Source organism: Monodon monoceros, unplaced genomic scaffold (assembly GCF_005190385.1).
Source record: "Monodon monoceros isolate NGI ecotype Baffin Bay Population unplaced genomic scaffold, NGI_Narwhal_1 Super_Scaffold_1, whole genome shotgun sequence".
Lineage (NCBI taxonomy): Eukaryota > Metazoa > Chordata > Mammalia > Artiodactyla > Monodontidae > Monodon > Monodon monoceros.
This window is the reverse complement of record NW_021703765.1, coordinates 75,014,911-75,036,824: the sequence shown is the minus strand read 5'-3', so window position 1 is coordinate 75,036,824 and position 21,914 is coordinate 75,014,911. Positions and strand designations below refer to the sequence as shown.

At 46.9% G+C, this 21,914-nt stretch overlaps 2 protein-coding genes across 26 annotated transcripts in view; one reads left to right on the top strand and one right to left on the bottom strand.

The window, feature by feature from the left end:
- The window catches only part of RNFT2 (ring finger protein, transmembrane 2), a 57,017-nt gene extending 43,661 nt beyond the window's left edge, over positions 1–13,356 (bottom strand). Inside the window, exons 1-5 of the mRNA XM_029216846.1 lie at positions 13,206–13,356; positions 11,402–11,572; positions 10,830–10,888; positions 5,252–5,730; positions 3,145–3,221 (exon numbers count right to left, since the gene is read on the bottom strand). Of these exons, the coding sequence (XP_029072679.1) occupies positions 3,145–3,221; positions 5,252–5,730; positions 10,830–10,876 (603 nt within the window). The 5' untranslated portion in view covers positions 10,877–10,888; positions 11,402–11,572; positions 13,206–13,356. The remainder of the gene's footprint in view (positions 1–3,144; positions 3,222–5,251; positions 5,731–10,829; positions 10,889–11,401; positions 11,573–13,205) is intronic.
- Positions 13,357–13,507: 151 nt separating this feature from the next.
- CUNH12orf49 (chromosome unknown C12orf49 homolog) overlaps positions 13,508–21,914 on the top strand; it is a 272,190-nt gene continuing 263,783 nt past the window's right edge. For 24 of the 25 annotated variants that reach the window (XR_003792829.1, XR_003792815.1, XR_003792816.1 and 21 more), the window contains exon 1: positions 13,531–13,762. Coding sequence is in view for 22 of the 25 variants with exons in the window: in XM_029218554.1 (XP_029074387.1) it covers positions 13,652–13,762 (111 nt within the window). In the remaining 3 variants the exon portion in view is untranslated. Of the gene's footprint in view, positions 13,763–21,914 lie in introns of all 25 variants that reach the window. The other variant, XM_029218631.1, reaches the window with a different exon arrangement.

Here is a 21,914-nt window from a genome sequence, read left to right as displayed (position 1 = left end):
GGGCACCACGGTTAGCAAATCAGACTCTGGAGCTGGGTGGCCTGGGTTCAAATCCTTGGTCTATTATCTGGAGGCTGTCCAACCCTGGGCAATTACTTAAACTCTCTACATTTCTCTGTAAAATGGGTATACATTGTATCTCTCTTCTAGAGTCTGAGAATTAATGTACATGAACTGCTTAGAACGGTACCTGGCATGTAAGAAATGTTAGTTTACATTTACTGTTAGGAGCTGAGGCACAGAGAAACTAAGTAACTCTGGCTCAAGGGCACATGTTTTAAGCTCCAGTGCCCTCATTAAAAAATGAGGTTTTGGGACTTCCTGGTGGTACAGTGGTTAAGAATCCGCCTGCCAATGCAGGGGACATGGGTTTGAGCCCTGGTCCGGGAAGACCCCACATGCTGTGGAGCAGCTAAGCCTGTGTGCCACAACTACTGAAGCCCATGTGCCAGAGCCCGTGCTCCACAACGAGAAGCCACTGCAATGAGAAGCCCGCGCACCGCAACGAAGAGTAGCCCCCGCTCGCCACAACTAGAGAAAGCCCGCGTGCAGCAACGAAGACCCAACGCAGCCAAAAATAAATAAATAATTTTTTTTTTTAAATGAGGTTTTGTTAAGGATTAAGTAAACTTGATAAATGTAAACATTCAGTCTGGTACAGACTCACATTTCAGGCTCACTAAATGGTAGGACTTGTTGTTCTGACTTTACAACCCAGCAGTAGATTCAGATCGACAGGTTGGAAACTTCTGTTCTAACTTTTTCCGGCATGGACCTTTGGGCTACTGCCCTGGACTGACCATTCAACATAGGGCCACATTTATAGGATTAAATTCAAACTCGTACACATGGATGTCAAAGCCCTTTGCAATCTAGCCCCGTTTCTCTTTCTCCAGCCTTGTTTCTGATTAGTCCCCAGGAAGACAAGCTGGGAAACCTTCTCAGTTGGCTGTTTCTCAGTAGTCTCTCAGCCTGACAGCAACCTAAGGAAATTTCTAGACGAGGCGTAGAGCAGGGCATTCCTGCCTGTGTACCCTGGGATACATAATCAGACCCCCGTGCTGCTGACAAGCTGAAAAGTTTGTCTTTTCCTGGACCAGGGCGGCTGCATTGCTGGAATAAGATGAGGTCATAACTTTCCCAGTGTAACCTTGCCTGTGGTTTCGGTAAATGCTCCACTGTCTCCAGACACAGCTCAGTGCTCGACACACTGTTACAACACACATTTCCATAGCGTAGACAAAATAAATGCATCTCCATCCACCCATTATTCCAGGAGGGGTCAAGGTTAATGGCCTGAGAAACCACCTCCAACCAACCAACTGCTCTTATCAATGTGATTAATCCACTCGGCGGCCCTTTTTATGCCAATAAATAATAGATTCCGGTTTAATCCCCCGTAAATCCAAACCAAAAGTGGAAGAGAAAGGGAATTAGCAATGCTCCGAGAAGCCAGACTCTGAAGGACAAATGGGGTACTTCTCCAGTAGTAAGTTGAGATTCCTAAACTTACTAAGAGTCATGCAGACTCTCTTCCACTGAAATATACACAGACAGGCAAATCATCACCTGTGCCTTCATAGGGTTCAAAGACCCCTAGAAGCCTGTCCATGGATACAGGCATCCCCTTGCCCCTAAAATTCAAGTCAAGGCACCACGCGGATGTTACTGCATCTGAGAAAGAGCCACAGTCCCAATAGCCTCCACTATGACATTGAGCAACCTGCTGTTCTAATAGCAGCAGAAAGGGGTCTGCATGAAGAAGATGAGACTAAGGGTCAAGAAGAACCTCTGGCTCCATGCCCAACTCCAGACTTCAATGTGCTCATGTATCAAATAAAAACTGAGCTGGCATCTGTGCCTCATGGATGCCTAGGTGCTTCTGAGAAAGCAGATGACCCCAGAGCAAGGTCAGAGAGGATGGTGGCTATTATAGGATCACATGTGCAGCAGAAAACAGGCTTGTTAAAAATAGCTCAATTAAGTTGTTCCTATGAGCCAGGCACTGCACTAAACACCTTCCATGCACCATCTCATTTAATCCTCTCGATGGGTGTATGAAGTTGATGTGGCAGTTCCTTTTCCAGAGGTGGCACCTGAGGCTGTGATCAGTGAGGTAACCCATCCAAGGGCTTGCAGGAGGGTGGAGGAGCTGGAATTTGAATCTGGGGGGTAGTACAGGCTCTGGGCTCAATGCCTGAGTTCATATCCTGATGCCACCCTTCACGCTGGCTGTGTGGCCTTAGGCAAGAAACTTATGTCTTAGCCAAGAAATTCTGGACCACTATTTCCTCACTGGGAAAATGAGTTCAGAATGATTTTGCCTCCCTCCCAGGTTGCTGGGATGAAACTGCAAGAGGAGCTGTGTAATGGGTCCAGCACCGTGCTGGACATGGTTAGTGCTCGGCTGATACCAGAGGGCATTCGGGATGACGGTGGTGAAGCCGTACGGCCACCCAGCAGTGCCCGTGGGGCGGCCTTAACCATGGGTGTGGGTTGGAAGTGAGCTAACTGATTGAATGCCGGGAGGATAAGGGGAATGGGCCAGGGGCACATGGGGAGAGGCTGCTGTTGGAAGGGAGAAGGATGGCACATCCGGGGATCTGCCCAGGGTGGGGGGCAGAAGAATGGCCTCCCAAAGGTGTTCCTGTCCTAATCCCTGCAACCTGTGAATATGTTAGGTTACATGGCAAAGGGCAATAAAGGTTGCAGGTGGAATTAAGTTTGCTAATCAGCTGACCCTGTGTGAGGGACAGTCTCCTGGATTATCCAGGAGGGTCCAATGTAATCACAAGGGTCCGTAAAAGTGGAAGAGGGAGACAGAAGAGGAGAGTCAGAGGGAGATGTGTCTATGGAGGGATGGTCACAGAGATACAACGTTGCTGGCTCGAAGAAGGAGGAAGGGGCCATGAGCCAACGAATGTGGGTGACTTCTAGAACCTGGAAAAGGCGAGGAAAGAGACTGTCCTCTGAACCCTTCAGAAGGAACATAGTCCTGTTGACACTCTGACCTTAGGCTAGAGGGACCCACTTCAGGCTTTGATCTACAGAACTGTGAGTAATCCCTTTGTGTTGTTTTAAGCCACCAAGTTTGTGGTCATTTGTTACAGCAGCCCCAGGAGAGTAATTTACCAGGTGACTCACCTTTAGAGAGACCTGTTCCCGGAGCGTGGAGTTGGCATAGGCGAAGGTGCTGGCCATCCCGATGCATACAGCAATGCCTGCAGGACAGAGGAGGGGCCGAGACCACCCACTTAGACTCGTCAGACCTGGCCTGGGCTTACTACGGACAATCCCTGGTCCCCTCGGGGTTGACACGCTAACCACAGAGGAGAGAGAAAAATCCCATTTCTGGGGCATTTGGGCTGCCATGTATATCACTGGGAACCCCAAGCCACTCTGAGAAGAGGCCTCTGACTTAGGGATGGGATTGAGGCCCGCCACTGTGGGCGTATTTTATAGAACCAGTTAGAAGCATGGGCTGTGCAGTCCGGTAAGACCTGTGTTCAAATCTCGGCTTGGACTAATCACTGCACCTCTCTGAGCCCCAGTTTCCTCCTCTGTAAAACAGACAGAATAATAACAGTACTTAACTCAAGGAGGGATACTGCTCACAGTGTACAATCTCTAGAAGTTAGGAAGTGGTGCCTATTATTCTTTCTACTTCCAAAAAGAATCTGAGGCGTGTTATTTGTAATAAAAGCATATGTAGAAAAAGACCACAACACCATAAGAAATTGAAGTTTCATGTTAAAGGGGAAAGAATTCCTAGCTGACAGGAAAACATGACCCTTGCAGAGTAGGGAAAAAGAACTGAATTTTATTCCACAATTTAGCAAGCTACTATCTTGGAATTCTCCCTAAATAGGGATTTTCGAATCCTACTTTTTGTTCCCTGTGGAAAGGATTCTGCTTTCACATGACATGCACAGTTCCCAAGCTTGGAGTTCACTTTTACTTTTTAAATAGTACGTGTATTCCAGGCATTCTTCCAGATCTTCTTTGTAAAAGATGTGTTTCTTCATTAAAAACATATAAAATCAAAACCAGTAACCCCACAATCTCTTCTTGTACTATTCTCTTTGATCAAACAAAAAAACCTGCCAACTGAGAAACAAAATGACGAAACTTGAGAATAAAAATTAGTGGTGAGTTTGCTGGAATTCAGGGTAAGGGAGAACACGCCAGGTTCCATTTCTAGGAATAAAAAGGGAGGGACTGACATGGTAGCACCCCAAAAAGGAAGGAGTGATCTGAGTCAGCTGGAACCCACCAGAAAGGGGCAAATGAGACACAAACGATGGCCTAAACTCCTCTAGATATTTCTTGTGGGATGTAATAAGCCATGAGACAGTAATTAGTACCGTAATTTCTACCATAAGATAAAAACAATAGCCTAAACTCTCCAGGACACAGCAACATCGTGATCTAATAACAGTACGTAACAGATAATAACAACAGTGGACCAGAAACCACATTTATTGACTGTTAAGTGTGTGTCAGGTACTAGGCTAAGCACTTTATGAATCATTATCTTACTTCCTAATAATAATATTAGGTAGTATTTACTGAGCACTTGCTATGTGCAGGGTTCTATGTTAAGTATCTTACATGTATTAATAATGAATATAATAAAAATAATAATCTACACTTGCATAGCACTTACTTTCTGCCAGGCACTGTCCTAAGTGCTTTACACATGTTTACTCATTTAACCTCACTCAATCTCACGAAGGTAGATGCTGTTCATATACTATAATAGTATCTGTAACATACTATTAGAGTCTATGTATAGCTATAATACATATGTAATAGTATTTGTAATAGTACATATACTATTTTAACCCCCATTTTATGGATGATTGGACTGAGGCACAGAGAGGTTAAATAATGTACCCAGTGTCACACAGCTAGGAAGGGGGCAGAGCCCAGGTTCAGACCCAAGCAGTCTGAACTCCTGGGTAGTACACTCTATTCCTTCACATCACCCAACCAGCTGTGGGAGTTTCTACCACAACCCCGCTGGAGAGATGACGAATCTGAGACTCAAAGAATATGAGTGGCTTGCCCCAAGTCACACAGCTAGTCGGCCAGGATTTGAACCCAGGTCTGACTCAGAATCCTGGACTCTTAAGGACTTTGCACCATAAGGACCTCTACTGCCTTCCCTTGGCACTTGGGATGGAGACGCCATCCCCCTACCCAACGGGTGAGGCGGCAGTCTTTGCGCCCTGCATCCCTCCACACTCACCAAGCTTATGTTGGAAGCACACTTTGGCCAGCAGGATGAGGATGAAGGGCAGCCCTTTCTGGAGCCAGCAGATCACGGCCTTCAGCTCGGACAGGGCCGGGGCGGGCGTCCCCGGCTGCTCGTCGCCCGCCTCGTCGGAGTGCGCGCGGTGGTCCCCGCCCACGTGCTGCAGCAGGGAGCCCCCGCGGTGGCCGCCGTGGTGGAAGTGGTGGTGGGGCTGGCGGTGGTGGTAGGCGCCCCCCTCACCGCGGCCCCCACCTTCCTCCCTGGATGTGGGCATCTGGAGGAACACGTCCCCGCCGCCCGCCGCGGCCCCCAGCACCAGGCTGGATGGGAAAGGGGTGGCGGGGAGGCTGCCTGTCGGGAGGCCCGATAAGCCGGAGAAGAGTGCTGGCGGGGAGGCTGCTTCTGCCTTCAGACTCTCAAAGACTCCGCCTTCGTCCACACTCGCCTCAGAGCTGAGCGCTTGACTGCGATTTCTGGGCCAGAAGGGAGGAGAAAGCCGCCACCAAGTCAGGCAGTGGAGGATGGGGGGCAAGGGACCCTATCAGTGATGTTAGGGGCCGAATTGGGGCCCCTGCCCCAGGAAAATCATATGTTGAGACCCTAACCCCCAGTACCTCAGCCTGTGACAGTTTTTGAAGACAGGGCTTTTGCAGAGGTAAGTGAAAATGAGATCATTAGGGCCAGCCTTAATCCAATATGACTGGTGTCCTTATAAGAGGAGGAAATTTGGACACAGACACGTGGGAGGGAAGACGATGTGAAGACACAGAGAGAAGGTGCCCATCTGTGAGCCAAGAAGAGAGGCCTCAGAAGAAACCAACCCTGCCGATGCCTTGATCTTGGATCTCCAGCCTCCCGAATTGTAGAAAATAAATTTCTGTAGTTTAAGCCACCTAGACTGTGATACCTTGTCACCCTGCAGCCCTAGCAAACTAATATAAATAATAATAGCAATAGGGTCATAATCTTTACTGAAATTTTACTATGTGCCAGATACTTTTCTAAGTGCTTTCCATTAATTAACTCATTAAATCTTCCTATCAACCCTGTGAACTAGGTACTAATAATACCATCTTACAGATCAAGAAACTGAGGCACAGAACAAAGCAACTTGTCCAGGATCACACAGCTGGTAAGGTATGGAACAGGGAAGAGTCAAACCCAGCAAGGCTACCTCTGGAGCCTGCTTTCTTAACCACTATACTTTACTGAAAAGGGAGCACAGAGTCCTCTGATTCTAGAATAACCTCAGAAGCTCAGGTACCCCTGGTTCTGTAATCTCCAAGTTCAATGATTCCCAGTTCCCAAGAGGATCCACCTTGGTCACAACTGGTATTTGGAGGGCAGCAGAAAGTAATGGGAAGAAGATTTAATTGGAGAAGCCCACATGTGAACCCTAGCTCCACCCTTCCCAGGGGTCTTAACAATCCTACACTCAGTTTTCTCACCTGGAAAATGGGTATAAACACCATTCATGCATAGAATTCCTGGGGATCAAATTTAGAATACCCCTTTCAGTGTACCTGGCACTTAGTAAGTGGGAACTATTATCTCTAATCCCTATGGAAAACCTCCAGGGCTAACTGCCATTTCTAGTTCCAAGCACAGGCCTGTTGTACTGGAATCAGGTAAAGGATGCTGATGCTCTTTCAGAGCCATTGCTGGAGGAGCAGAGAGCCTAGAGTTACCCTTCCGAGAATGGTGAGCCCCAAACTGGGTGCACTTTCCCATGAACACCATGCCCCAGAGTTCTGGATGTCATGTGTCTTCTCTTGGGCTTGTCCTTTTCGAATGCAATCAGTCTACACAACAGGTGGAGCTGATTAGCTCAATGTGCTGTGTCAGTGGGAGGGGCAAAGAGCCACCCTCCCCTCCTTATCTCACCCCAGAGTAGGGTTCCCAAGGAACCTCCACAGATCCCTATGGTACTCTAAATACATCCTGAGTTTACTGAAAGTGAGTGCTGAGTTCCACTCATCCTGTGGACCCCACAACCCAGGGCATACAACCCAGGTGCTTAATAAAAGTATGCTAGTTATCGGGCTTCTCTGGTGGCGCAGTGGTTTAGAATCTGCCTGCCAATGCAGGGGACACGGGTTTGAGCCCTGGTCCGGGAAGATCCCACATGCCACAGAACAACTAAGCCCACGTGCCACAACTACTGAGCCTGCGCTCTAGAGCCTGCGAGCCACAACTACTGAAGCCTGCGTGCCACAACTACTGAAGCCTGTGCGCCTAGAGCCCGTGCTCCACAACTAGAAGCCACCGCAATGAGAAGCCCGCACACCGCAACAAAGAGTAGCCCCCGCACCGCAACGAACAGTAGCCCCTGCTCTCCACACCTAAGGAAACCCTGCACGCAGCAACGAAGATGCAACGCAGCCATAAATAAATAAATTGATAATAATAATAAAAAAAGTATGCTAGTTACCATCCAGGCACAAAATGGCCCCAGAGGGAGGCTGCAGGGGAGGTTTTACACTGCTTTCACACTTGATCTTATGTAATCTATTCTCCACTCAGAGACAAGGGTGCATTAAAAAAAAAAACAAAAAAAACATGTATTTGATTATTTCACTAACCCACTAAAAGGGCTTCCCATTCTAAACTCCTTCCTGCAGTCTCAGATAAACCCTAAAGACAGGGACTAATATCATTTCCATTTTACAGATAAAGAAACTGAGGCTTAGAGAGATGAACTTGCCAGATATCTTGGATTATCTTGCCCTGAACTCCAATCTCACCATGTGCCCTTTTCTTACTGCCCAAGGGCTTCCAGGGCCTTTGCCCAGGCCATCCCCTTCATGGGCTGTCCCCCTGCCCCACCCTGTCCCACCTAGGTAACTTACGCTCATCCCTCAGATTCTGGCTAAAAATCTCTCGTGCTTGGTGGAGGCTTGCCTACCTCCTGGACAACGACAGTCTCCTTGCTCTTTGTCCTCACTGCACTCTACCCTCCCCTGCACATGACTGATCATATTTATTGTTTTACTCCTTACCTGTGACTCTCAACCCTGGGTGTACATTATAATAACTCGAGGGAGCTTTTGAAAAATACAGGTGCCCTGGACCCAATGTTGACCAACTGAATCAAAATCTTTGGGGTTGGGCCTCAGCACCCCTATTTCTTCAGAGCCTTCCGGGTGATTCTAACATGCAGTCAGCACTGAGAACGGCACTTGAGACTGGGCCCTGCTCCATAAGGTCAAAGACCATGACTGTTTGCTCCCCACTGGATTACCACTACCCAGCACAATGCACCTCGCGCACAGAACATGCTCAATGTTATTTGAAAGAGTGAATGAATAAGCATACTAAAGGCTCTGAGAAGGCCTGCAACTGAAAAAATTAACTTTGTTAAACCTAGTGTTTCCCAAACTTATTTGACCATGGGATTATTTTCCTCCATGGAAAACCTATTCAATCTTGTAGAATACCTGTGAAACCCAGCAGGGGAGATGCCGGTCTGGAGAAATCTTGGGGTTGGCTTCGCTGGCCTTACAAACTTGAGCTGGGGGTAAGTTATCATAAACCACCAGGTTTACACCCCAGCAAGGGAGGGAACTTGAAGATGGTTACCCACCCCCCTACCACCCATGGCCCATCCCTCCTGGCTCCAAAAGCCCAGGAAATGAGTGGTCCTATTTTCTTGGGTTTGGGATAATGATAAAGATAGTATTAATAATGACAACAACAACTAACACCATGGCTATGATCGTCAAGGGGGCTTGAGCTTTTTCTGCACTTCAAGAAGCTGAGCTCAGAAAGCAGGAGTCCTGGAAGGTGCCCACAGTGGCCGCCCTCTCTCCCCCACCGTCCCACAGGGACCTGGAAAGCCTCCTGTCTGCCTTGAGCTTGCCAGCACTCTGAGTCCACTGGGCTCAGGGGGCCTCCAGTACAACAACCAGGGAAGACTCAACCCACCAAGGACCTTTTTATAGCTGGCCTCCCTTCTCTGGGCCTAAATGGGAAAGAATATTCCTTGAGGGGCAGAGGCTGAGCTTCCAACTTAACCACTTGAAGGCTAGAACGTGAGGTAGCCCGGGAGAAGAGTGAATCCACCCAGATAGGAGGCAGATGAAATGTGGTATCTCAAAGCACAGACTTTGCAGGGGTCAAATGGACCAGGGCCTGAATCTCAGTCCTGCCACTTCCTGGCTTTGTCACTTCAGGTAACTTACCCTCTCTGAGCCCCAGTTTCCTCATCGATAAAATGGTGATAAAAACAGTCCTCACGTCCACAGGCTAATGTGAGGGTGACACAAATAAGCACACAATACACAGTGGCCATTATTTCTCCAGCATGGTCTCTTTCCTCAAAGCCCTCACCGTTCATTTGAGAGCAAAGAGTAATTCTGTCTTCAGAGGCTGGAAAAGCTCCAACAGCCATGCTTATTAGATGCTGGGTTCCGTGTTTGTGCATCTTCACTCATTCATAAGCAAACCTGAGTTTTGCTATCTGCCATTTATAGATGGGGAAACTGAGGCCTAGAGGTGAAAGTGCTTGCCAAAGGCAGCAAAGGGGGAAGTGGCTGAGCTGGGATTTTGGCCAAGCGTTGTCTGACTTAAGGCCAGTGCCCTTCCCTGCAGAACAGGCAGGCTTGATGGAAAACTCAATACTGGACTGGTGGGTACTTCGTGATTGTGTGGCCAATCTCAAGAATTGCAGGGGACTTGAAATGGGCTGCAAGGGAGGAAAAGCTTGGCTGCCTGTTCCTTGGATGTATGGTCCAGCATGGTGAGGGGGTTGTGGCTGGGAGACTGTCACAACCTGAGAACAGGTCCCCATGGTCTGTACTCTCTTTGGCTTAAGTAGATGGAAGTTCTAGCTTATTAGTGTTTTAACTGCGTTTTCTTATATTCTGTACTTGTCTATTTGGCATCTGCACATTATAGGGTCAAACTAATGGCCAAAGTTGTTTACAACTCCCCTGTGATCCAGAGCTCACATCCCTAACCACCTCCTTTATCTAATTCCCATTCTCAGCCAATATTTCCTCTGCCCCAAATCACTCAGGGCCAGGTACAGACAACTAGAGACCACTCCTACAGCCTAGAGTCCACCAACATTATTCAAACTAGTCAATCCTAAGTTGTTTCCCCTCCCCTGCCTTACTCTGTGTGGAAAACACAATAAAAGCTGTGACCTATGCTTTCCCTTTGCTCCTTTCCGCCTCCTGGCTGACCCCGGTGCTTCCCCCATGTGGCCCTGCATAGGGTGACATGCCCCCTTATCTTGGAAAATGCAAGTAATAAAAATCTTCTTTCAATGTCATCCTCCTCTCCATGTTGCCACTCAGACACCTCTATAAATTAAAATCCCCTGGGTACAATCATTGATACAATGAGTCAAGTGGATCACTGTTTGCACAGGCTTTGAGAATTACCATAAGAGCAACAGCAAGCTGTCACGTGTTGAGGATATGAGGCCATTGCCGTGCAAAGCAGTGTCCAATCAGATCTCTGCTCTTCTAATGAGTAGCCCTGAGGGGCAGGTATTACTCCAGCCAGTTTTGGGTTGCCCTTGACCACCTGAAGCTCAGAGCCTCAGATGGAATGAGGGGATGCCTACCTTTCAGGTGGAACGTTATCCGTGTTGCTGCTGTGGCGTCTCTGCATTTTCCTTAAGACCTAAAAGTCAACACATGCGTGAGCCAGAGTCTCCCAATATTCTCAGTGCCTGTCAGATCACCATGGTAACCATAAACAAGTACTACTTGTATCTTACTTCCCTAGAGCTCTCTGACATTTTGCAAACTGTGTTTCAGTCTGTTATGCCATTCAACCCTCAAATCAACACCCTGTCCCATGAAGAAAGTGTCATCAGCCCATTTCATGGATGAGAAGGATGAGACCAGAGGTGGAGGAAGTTCTCATGTCAGAGGAGAAAGAAGTGAACTGTAAAGCAAAGAGGTGCTGGAGGAGGTCAAGTGAGCTGCAGACAGTTAGGAAACATGGATCCTGGACCGATGCCACCCCTAATTTGCTGTGTGACCCTGGACAAATTGGTAACCTCTCTGTGGCCTCAGACTCCCCATAGGTTAAATGGGAGAGGGGTGAAGTGTCTGAACCCAAAGCTTCCTTCCAGCCCTCACATTTAATACAGTGGTAACGAAGATCTGAATTCTCATGGAGACACGTCACCTGGTCCACTGTGAGGAACCACAGGGACTTCAGAACTCCATGTTGACGACACCTGAGGTGGGCATTCAGGTGGGGATGTGACCACTGGATTCCAGAGAAAGCAGGCCTCTCCCTCTTCTTCCTCTCCAAAGGGATGCACGGGTCACAGGAGCTTATCAGAGGCTCCAAACCCTGGATGGAATAGAACACTTAAGTGAATAGTCCATGGGATGCCTTGAACCTGAGAATAAGTCTTAGGGCTTCATGGGTAGTTATAAGCAGATGGTTCTGTTGCCTCCTTGTCCCTTGTTAGCCTTCCATTGATACCTTGTTGGGACTCCTGAGGACCGTTATGATCTGAATGTATTAATATCTTGTCCTATTGTCAAACTCTGAGTCGTGATTGGGGAATACAGAAAATATGTTTAAGGCCCTCCGCAGGCTACCCACTGCAATCAGAATAAAATTCAAGCTCTGTTCCTGGCCTGCAGGCCTCACCTGTTCCCAACCTCATTTGCCTCCACTCTCCTCCAACCACACTGGCCTTTTCGTTTTTCAAACGTGCCAGCTTGTCCCTGCCTCCGGGCCTTTATACTTGCTGTTCCCTCTCCCTAGAATGCTTTTCCTTCTGGCTAGCTCCCTCAGGACAAATGTCACCTCCTTCCAGAGGCCTTCTCCTCTCACCCTCCTGACCCAACATACATTGCCCCGTTTTACCTTCTTCATAGCACTTATCATTTATTTACATGTTTGCATATTCATTTATGGCCTGTCCTCCATTAGAATGTGAATGCCACAAAAGACACGATCGGCCTGCCTGGTTTGCCCTTCTGCTTCCACATCTAGAACGCTGCCTGGCACAGAGTAGCACTCAACAAGTATTTACTCAATGAGCAAAACATCAATGGGTCTCTCACTTACCTTTTTCTACGTCCCTTGTTCCCTCCCTGACCTCTCACTCTAGAGAAGAAATAAAGGCCAGAGACTTTTCATGAGTTGGTTTAGTTTCCTTGAATATTTGTTTTTGTACCAGGACCAAAGATGGCGCTCTTAGTTCAGGGTGCCATACGGGTTGTTGAGTGACTTCCTGATCCTGACCAGCCTTCTTCAGGGGACAGCACTGGTGTTACCAGGGCCACTGATTAGCGAGACAACCCACCAGCTAAGCCTCCTTTCTCATTTGGAAAATCAGCCAAAAGATGGGTCAGTAGCACCATCTTCATATATGAAGGAAAGCTCATCCCCTAAATCTGTTTCAAGAACTTGCAATCTCGCCTTAATGCCCCCTCCCCCCGCAATGATTCCTCATCGCCAGCAAATCCTTGGGGAAAATAAAATACAGAATCTCAAGTTTCCATCCATAAATTTGACACAGCCCCCTAAATAAAATACCCAAGATTTCACTTTCAGGTGCTTGCTTTCGAAGGGGCTTCAGGTCCTGTGTTGGTAGCAGGCCGTACATAATTATTCCAATATCGAATTCTGTAATAAAACGTTTGCACGTGGGATGCAGCTGAATGAAATGCTTTTTTATCCTCTGCTCCATACATCGCGCTCCATCCCTAAGGAGGATTTCACCAGAGTTTTCAATGTATGAGAGGTTTTAAGTTGCACCCCCGAGCCGTTATATGACTGCACCGAAATGCACGCAAGAGAGCATCTCCTGCATCACTTGCACTGGAAGCAGGCAGGTGCGCTCCGTATACAATGCTGCAAGCGTTTTTCATTCCTGCAACCAAAGTTTACCGCGAAACGCCCCAGGACTGAAAGGGCAGGAGATTACGCTTACCATACCGGGGGGAAAAAAATAACGTTATCTTTTTACCTGCCCAGACGATTCGGCAATCTCAGTGGCATCATTCTCGTGCTTCCAAGCCAATCACTCGCTCGGCCCGGGGAGCACCTGACTTCCGAGTGCTTCCGGCCTCTCCCCAGGTTCTTTCTCAGGTCGCGGCGCCCGGCGCTGAGACCCGGGCAACAACTCCACCGGCCGCACGCACACGATTGCCCGCCCCCTTCCCGGAATTCAGCCAATAGGAAGCCGCCGCTATGCAGGGACCAATGAGGAGGAGGCCGAGCGAGGCCGGCGGGTGACGCGCGAGGTGTGCAGGCGGTGTGTGGGGCGAGGTCACGTGGGGGAGGCGCGGGGTGGCTGACGGGAGCTGGCTGGGCTGAGGGCCGCGGGGCCGGCGCCCGCCGCGAGCCATGGGGCTGCCGGCCGCGTAGGGGCCATGCCGCCCGGGCCCCGGGCCTGTCCCGCTCCGCGCCGGGATGGTGAACCTGGCGGCCATGGTGTGGCGGCGGCTCCTGCGGAAGAGGTGGGTGCTCGCCCTGGTCTTCGGGCTCTCGCTCGTCTACTTCCTCACCAGCACCTTCAAGCAGGTCAGTGGCCGCCCTCCCTCCCCGGGTGAGGGAAGCTGCCTCTGCAGCCGCGCTGCCTGAGTGTCCGGTGCGCCGGGCCGCTTCCGGAGAGGTGGGCGTTCGTGTCCCGGGGCTGAGGACGGGCGAAGGGACCCGCCCATTTCGTTGGTAGGCCAGGGGCAGAGCTGGGACTCGAACCCGGTGCTGTGGGCCCTTACGCTGTGCTTGTTATCACCCTGAGGGCCGTCTCCTTACCTCCTACCTGCCAGGCCGAGTGCTGAGCAGGGGCGAGCATTTCTTCCTTCTCCTCGCGGCCGTTCTGGGGGGCGGTGTCCCCGGGTTCCAGCAGGGTAACTCGAGACTGGGAAAGGTGGAGATGCCTGGGCCAGTAAGATGCCCAGCTGAGCTACGAAGCCAGCGCTGGTGTGCCTGGTTTTCATTTAATTTAGGGGCTCGGTTGTCCGGCAGGGAGACGCCTCAGGACCCACGAGGTGCTCTTTCTGTGCATAACGTGATTGAGTGGAATTTTCTTTTCACCTCCCCATCCGCTTAGTTTTTCTTTTCTGTGCGAATTTGTGGGAGAAAAGGCAGGATGCTTTGGTGGGAAATGTTACCTAGAGCATTGTCCCTTCGTTTAGAAGTCCAGTTCAGGCGTTTAGGTTTTTAGAAAGCGTGAGCATATGCCAGGGTGTACCCGGGACAACGCTGGTTTATACTCTTGCGCTGATGCAGTTAGAAAAGCTCCCCTTTTCATTCTCAAGGGTCATATTCGTATAAAATTTGTCAATGAGGGCTTCCCTGGTGGCGCAGTGGTTGCGAGTCCGCCTACCGATGCAGGGGACACGGGTTCGTGCCCCGGTCCGGGAAGATCCCACATGCCGCGGAGCGGCTGGGCCCGTGAGCCATGGCCGCTGAGCCTGCGCGTCCGGAGCCTGTGCTCCGCAACGGGAGAGGCCACAACAGTGAGAGGCCCGCGTACCGCAAAAAAAAAAAAAAAAAAAAAAATTGTCAATGAATAGAAAAGAAATACTAAGTGATATGGTCACCTTAGTTTTAGGAGATTGTAAAACGGAAAGTTAGGGGACTGTAGCCCACCTCTCACCTCAGGCTACCAGAGAGGCTGAGTGTTGTAAGCCTCTTCTGGTGACTGGGGTGCGTCGGTGACATTCATGCAGGCTAAGTGCTTGCACTTGTGTTTTCACAGCTTCGCAGACACCTGCTCATGGCCACGTGTTGTTCCTTCCCTGTCAGGTGGGTGCTGTAGTGACCCCGGACTCAGCCCTCTACCTTCCTCCCAGCTGACCCAGCTCATCTCTAGCACCATTGGTTTAAATACCAGCTGTATGCTGTTGCTGTTTCTAACTCCAGCCTTGACCTATCCAGAAACCCCAAGGTTCTTATATCCCGTTGCTTGCTTGACGTCCCTTTTTGCGTGCGTTGTCGGCTTCTCATACTTGGCCAAAACAGAACTCCTGATTCTCCACCACCACTTCCTCTCCAGTCTTCCCAGCCTCACTGAGTGGCACTACCATTCCCCAGCCACAGATACCTTCTGCTTTTCCCTGTCTGGACTGCTGTAGTAGCCCACCAACAGGTCTCTGCTTCCTTTTTTTTTTTTTTTTTGCGGTACGCGGGCCTCTCCCCGTTGTGGCCTCTCCCGCTGCGGAGCACAGGCTCCGGACGTGCAGGCTCAGCGGCCATGGCTCACGGGCCCAGCCGCTCCGCGGCATATGGGATTTTCCTGGACCGGGGCACGAACCCCCGTCCCCTGCATCGGCAGGCGGACTCTCAACCACTGCGCCACCAGGGAAGCCCTGCTTCCTTTCTTATCCTACAGTCTATTCTTTAACCAGCAGGAGGAGTGATAATCTGAAAAGAAAAGAAAAAAAAAAAAAATCCCAGCACTCCCTTGTGTATAGTTCTTCTTTGGGTTCCTGTTGCACTCAGCTAAAACTCCAGACGCCCGTTCCAGGATCTCTGCATTGTGAGTGTTTTTTTTTTTTTTTTGTCAGTTCAGGTGAGGCTAACTATTACTTCTCCAGGTCACACCAGGTGACACAGTCTCAGTGATTTCAGTTCCTTGCCCATAGTCCTGCTTTATTTTCTCTGCAGTAAGCATCACTTACTGAGCATTTCTAGATCATTTACTTGTTTATCTGTCTCCCCTCACTCTCCCTTCTAGAACGTAATTTTTTGGACACCAGGGACCTTGTCTGTGTTGTTCATAGAATCTCAGTCCCTAGAATACTACCAGGCACTTCATGGGTGTTCAAATATTGGTTGAACAAACAATCATATCTTTTTAATTGGGGTGACTCTTCCTTTCTTCCCAGCTTGGCACACTCCTACTAATTTTTCCTGTCTGACTCGGATGCTGTCTACACTGTGACTTTCCCTACAACCACTTTTTTTTTTGGCTGCACCGCGGGGCTTGTGGGGTCTTAGTTCCCTGACCAGTGATCGAACCCGGACCCTCAGCAGTGAAAGTGCAGAGTCCTAACCACTGGACCACCAGGGAATTCCTCCTACAAATGCCTTTTAGGTACTCTGGTGTACCTTGTTCTTTTTTTATTTTTCCCCGTGTGTCTTTTTTTTTTTTTTAAACTTGTGATCTGTGACTACAGTCCTAGGGGTGTGTGTATGTGTGTGTGTGTGTGTGTGGGGGGGTGATCGTGAATCTCCTGAAACTTTCAGCAACAGTTTTGTTTTGCAGATATTTCTGGATCTGATTCCCCCACTGCCTAAGAAACGCGTTAGCTATAACCTCTCTATCCCTGCCCATCAAGCCCCTGGCAACCACTAGTCAACTTTCTGTCTCCATGGATTTACGTATTCTGGACATTTCATATAAATGGAAACATACACTATGTGGTCTTCTTTGTCTGTCTTCTTTCAGTTAAAAGCCAGTCTTCAAGTCTCATCCATGTTGTAGTATGTATTAGTACTTCATTTTTATGTCTGAATAATATGCCGTTGTAGGCATCTAACATATTTTGTTTAGCCATCATCATTTGATGGAGACTTGGCTTGTATCTGCCTTTTGGCTATTATGACTAGGGCTGCCATGGACATTGGTGTACAAGGTTTTGTTTGGAAATATGTTTTCAGTTCTCTTGAGTATTGTCCTAGGAGTGGAATTGATGGGTCACTTGGTAACTCTGTGTTTAACTTTTTGAAGAACTGCCAGGCTGTTTTCCAAAGTGGCTGCACCATTTGCAGTGAACTTTTAAGAAACTATACTTGTCAAGTTTTGAAGTAGTATCAAAGAAGATTATCCATAATTATCTGGAAGAGCCACTAAAATACTCCTATTTCCAACTGCACATTTGTGTGAGGTAGGTTTTCTTCATAAGCTTCAACCTGAACAATGTATTGCAATAAATTGGATTTAGAGGCAGCTGTGAGAATCCAGCTGTTTTCTGTCAAGCCAGACATTAAAAACATTTGCAGAAATGTAAAGACATTTTCTCATCTCACCAAGTATATTTTTTTGTTTTGAAAAACATTTTCCCCCCCACACACATGAAAAACTGTTGACATGTAATGGGCTCATTATTGTTATTTATTATTATTACTTTTTGCGGTACGCGGGCCTCTCACTGTTGCGGCCTCTCCCGTTGCGGAGCACAGGCTCCGGACGCGCAGGCTCAGCGGCCATGGCTCACGGGCCCGGCCGCTCCGCGGCATGTGGGATCTTCCCGGACCGGGGCAGGAACCCGTGTCCCTTGCATTGGCAGGCAGACTCTCAACCACTGGGCCACCAGGGAAGACCTCATTATTATTTTTAAACGAATAAATAACTTATTTAAATGTTTTAAGAATTGGTTTTAATTTCCAGTATGATAAATATCAATAGCCATAACCCTCATTAACTCACATACTGAAGTCCTCAATAATTTTTAAAACTGTAAAGGATCCTTGGAGCCTATTCTGACTGATGCCCCTCCTGCGTGCCTGTGAGTTTGCTCCTCTGCTCTATTCTCTGCTGCAGTTTCGGTACTCCTGAGCTGTGTGGCTTGAGGGAGTCTGCTCCATTTTGCCTAGCCTCAGGCTCCATCTGTAAGGAGCTGTGCTGTAGCACAGCTGTCTGTCTATTGGACGGGAAGGTGGGGTGGGTGTGGTTAGAATTAATTGAGAAGAGGCTGTGAAAAACTCGAAAGCTTTGGAGTTTTTCATATGATCCTTAGCTCTGCTTCAGTGAGACTGTGAACTTGTGGAGCAGATGTGGCCACTTTTTGCCTAGAAAATAGTTGATTATTCTCTTCAGCTTTGAATTCCTGTTTTGATTTTCATGTTAATTAATGCTTTGGGGGATAGTTTAAATTGTAGGGATGGGAGCACAGGAGAAATTAGTGACCTTGGTGGGGATGCCATTGGGGTGAGGACTGGGTGCTAGGTGACTTGGGCACATTGATTTAACAAATGTTTAGTGAACACCAGCTGCACCAGGCACTGTCTGCTAGATGATGGAGATACAGTGGGGGGCAAAGCAGATACAGTCTTACTCTCCCAGAGCCTATATTCTGTAGGGGGTGAGGGGTAGAAATGGCAAATGAGCAGAATTATTTCAGATAATAATTTGTGATACAAAGAATACAAAACAAGGTACTGTGATAGAGCGGCAAGGTGGGCCTAACTCTGTGGGGCATTTGAGCTGAGATTAGAGATCCGTCTTGGAGTCAGAAGGGTCCTTAGAGGTCCTCTCATGTAAATAACTGTTCTCATAGTTGTTCAAGTGGTGCAGTTCCAGACAGTGTCAGGGCTATTTGCATAACTCCTTGAAAATATATGAACATCTTTAGCTTTAACGTGTTTAAATAGGTAAATTGGTTTCAAGTTAGACACTATATAAAGTGTAATAAATCATAAGAGAGAGTTGCTAATCTGTTTTTCTGCTCTGTTTTTCACCGTATCACCAAGGTACATATACCTTTCAGAGTCTGTAAAGTGCTGCACAGGGTAGAGGAGGAAAGCAATTATCTTTAATCTCACCAAACAGAGGGATTTACTGATGATATTTGGGCATATTTTCTTTCTTCATATTTTCAAAATATAATTAGGGCCTACTGTTTCTTCACTTAACATATATGCATTTTCCTCATCTTTAAAAGCTCTTTCTGGGTGTAAGTTTTTATAACTAAAAATTTCCATGATCAGGCTATTTATTAGCTATTCCCCAAATATTAGACATTGGGATTCCCTCTGGCCTTTATCCCCTTTTTTCTTTTACTTTTGAGAATCATAAGCGATTCTTTTAATGACAGTGCCTTATGTTTAAGTGCTTTACTGCTTACATGGGACACATCTCATTTGACCCTAATGATAACCCCCGAAAAAGAGACAGGACAGTTATTAAAATACCCCTTTTTGAATCAGAGGTTAAGTAATATACATTAGTAATAAAAACATTTCTCTAGCGCCTTGTAGTTTATGAAGAAAATTCTGGATGCTCCTTTTTTTTTTTTTTGAATAAATTTATTTATTTATTTATGGCTGCATTGGGTCTTCGTTGCTGCGTGCGGGCTTCCTCTAGTTGCTGTGAGCGGGGGCTACTCTTTGTTGTGGTGCGCCGGCTTCTCAGTGCAGTGACTTCTTTTGCTGCAGAGCACGGGCTCTAGGCGCATGGACTTCAGTAGTTGTGGCATGCGGGCTTAGTAGTTGTGGCTTGCGGACTCTAGAGTGCAGGCTCAGTAGTTGTGGCACATGGGCTTAGTTGCTCCACCAGCATGTGGGATCTTCCCCGACCAGGGCTCGAACCCGTGTCTCCTGCATTGGCAGGTGGATTCTTAACCAATGCGCCACCAGGGAAGACTCTGGAGGCTCTTTGAGAATAGAGAACCTGCCTATCTTTGTCTCTGTATCTTTCACACATTGTAAGAACTTGATACCTTTGAATGAATCTTGAATTAAAAAATACACACACACACACACACACACATATACACACATACACACGGGAGGGGGTGCTTAAAATTGAGACAGCCGAGTAGGGTAGTTTCGGAAAGGTTTAAAGCCACCTGTCCAATGAAGGAATCTCCTCAGTGCCCCTTCACCACACCCTTGCAAGACTGGACCTTCAGGAAAGCGATCCTGTGCTAATTCATTACATTTGCCATTATGTCTTACACAATGTCTTGTAGGGTCTTTTCTGGTTGTACAACTCTTACCAATTCTTTTGGAAAGGTCTTAAATATTCATGTTTGAAAACAAGTACAAGTGCTGGGAGAATTGCCATCCTATTTACCAGGAACACAGTAATGTGAAAGAGGTCCTTCTGGGATGCCCTTGTCCGTGAACTCTTCATTTTCTTTCAGAAGGAATAACAGGAAAGTTTGAGAGTGATGTCAAGAGCACTTTCAACCTTGTTGTGAGATCCAGTTTACTGTACTTTGACCAGCTTCTTAAGTCTTTATGGCTGTTAATTTATCTAGGGTAGCATTTCAAGTGCACTTTAGTTTGCACATAGCTTGATTATGCCGTTAATTGACATGGTCCCAGCAGAACTCATGAATTTACAGGTGGTTAAGCATTGTGCACCTAAGTGATTTTTCCCATATTCTCAAGACTTCTGCATTTAAGTCCTTTTCTTGCCCCAACCAAGGAATACAGATGTTGTTTTTGTATTGATATAACCCATCCTGTTCCTGCTCGTGCCAGTTCTTTCCTATAAAAGAAACAAAAGAGAGGGGGCAGAATAGAAATGAAAGCCACCTTGAAGGACTGTTTTACCTTTAGTAAATAAAGGAAAAAAATTCAATAGTGGAGTGGCACACTGTTATTTAAATTCTGGTAATGTTACAAATGGCATATATAACTTTTGGGAAATTATCAGTATTTGCCACTATTTAGCATTGACTCTACTAATAATAATTCCTACCACAAATTACTCAAGAGAATAAGCAAAAGGTCTACATTTTTACTGCAGTGCTATTTATGATAACAGACACCTGGGGTGGGCTTAAACGTTGATCTGTAGAGGATGTTTTTACTAAATTACAGCACATCAAGGTGATGGATTATTATATAGCCTTGAAAATGTGATTATCAAGGTAATGTAGGTACTTGAATGGTTTACCATCCAATTAGTGTCAAGAGGAGCTGAATGCGAAGCATACTAATTTGTAGTATAAATGCTGGGGTCAAAGGCTAGAAGTTAATATGCAGAAATAGATACAGCTTTATTCAACTGATGGGATTGTGGGCAATTTATGTCTTTCATGTTGGCAGTCATTTTTTTTTAAATAAACTTTTAATTTTGGAGTAATTATGGATTTACAGAGAAGTTTCAAGGATAGTACAGAGTTCCTGTAGATTCCTCATTTAGTGTCTCCTGTTGTTAATGGTCATCATGTTTTTAATAATTTTTTATCATTTTATTTTAAATTAAAAATGAAACTATTCCAACGATGATGAAAAATGTTAATAATCACCTATGTCCTTTCCATGTTAATGGTTTGTAGTATCTTTGCATGCATTTATCTCAGCTCTTATAAACCCATATGTATGTATTAATACAGTTACCATAATACAATGTGTGATAATATGCACATTATTTTGTAACTTGTTTTTTTCCTTAATATACTATGGACATCCACCAGGGATCTGCAGCCCTCTGTATTAAAATTATCTGAGTGCTTTAAAAATATTGATTCCCAGGTCCCATCCATAGAGCTTTTTACTCAGTCTGGAGTTGGGCTCAGGAATTAGAATTTGAAGTCCTTACATAATCTGATATGCAAGTCAGGTTTAAGGACTCCTGCTCTAGATAAATACACATCAGTCATACATAATTTTTAGGTAATAGCTATGGCTATCCAGTGTTTATTCAATCATTTCTCTGTGGTTGGGGTTCCAGGTTTTTTCCACCACATAAACGGTGCTGTAGTAGACATCTTAGTGCACCCTTACACGTCTGTACTTTCCAGAGGCTAGGCCTCAAACATGTGTTTGCTGTGCCAAAGTAGATGTGGATTTGCATGTCTTAAATATGTCTTCCCACATAGCTTTCCTAGAGATATCTTAGTAACTGTATAGCTCTTTCCCATTTTCTTAAAGTATAACCTTTGCCATCAACTTTCAAGGTTAGTCCCTTTTTCTCAAACAGTGACACATGACAGATCATTCTTAATGGCAAAAGCCACAGAGCTCTATTAAAATGGTAGAATGGTTAAAC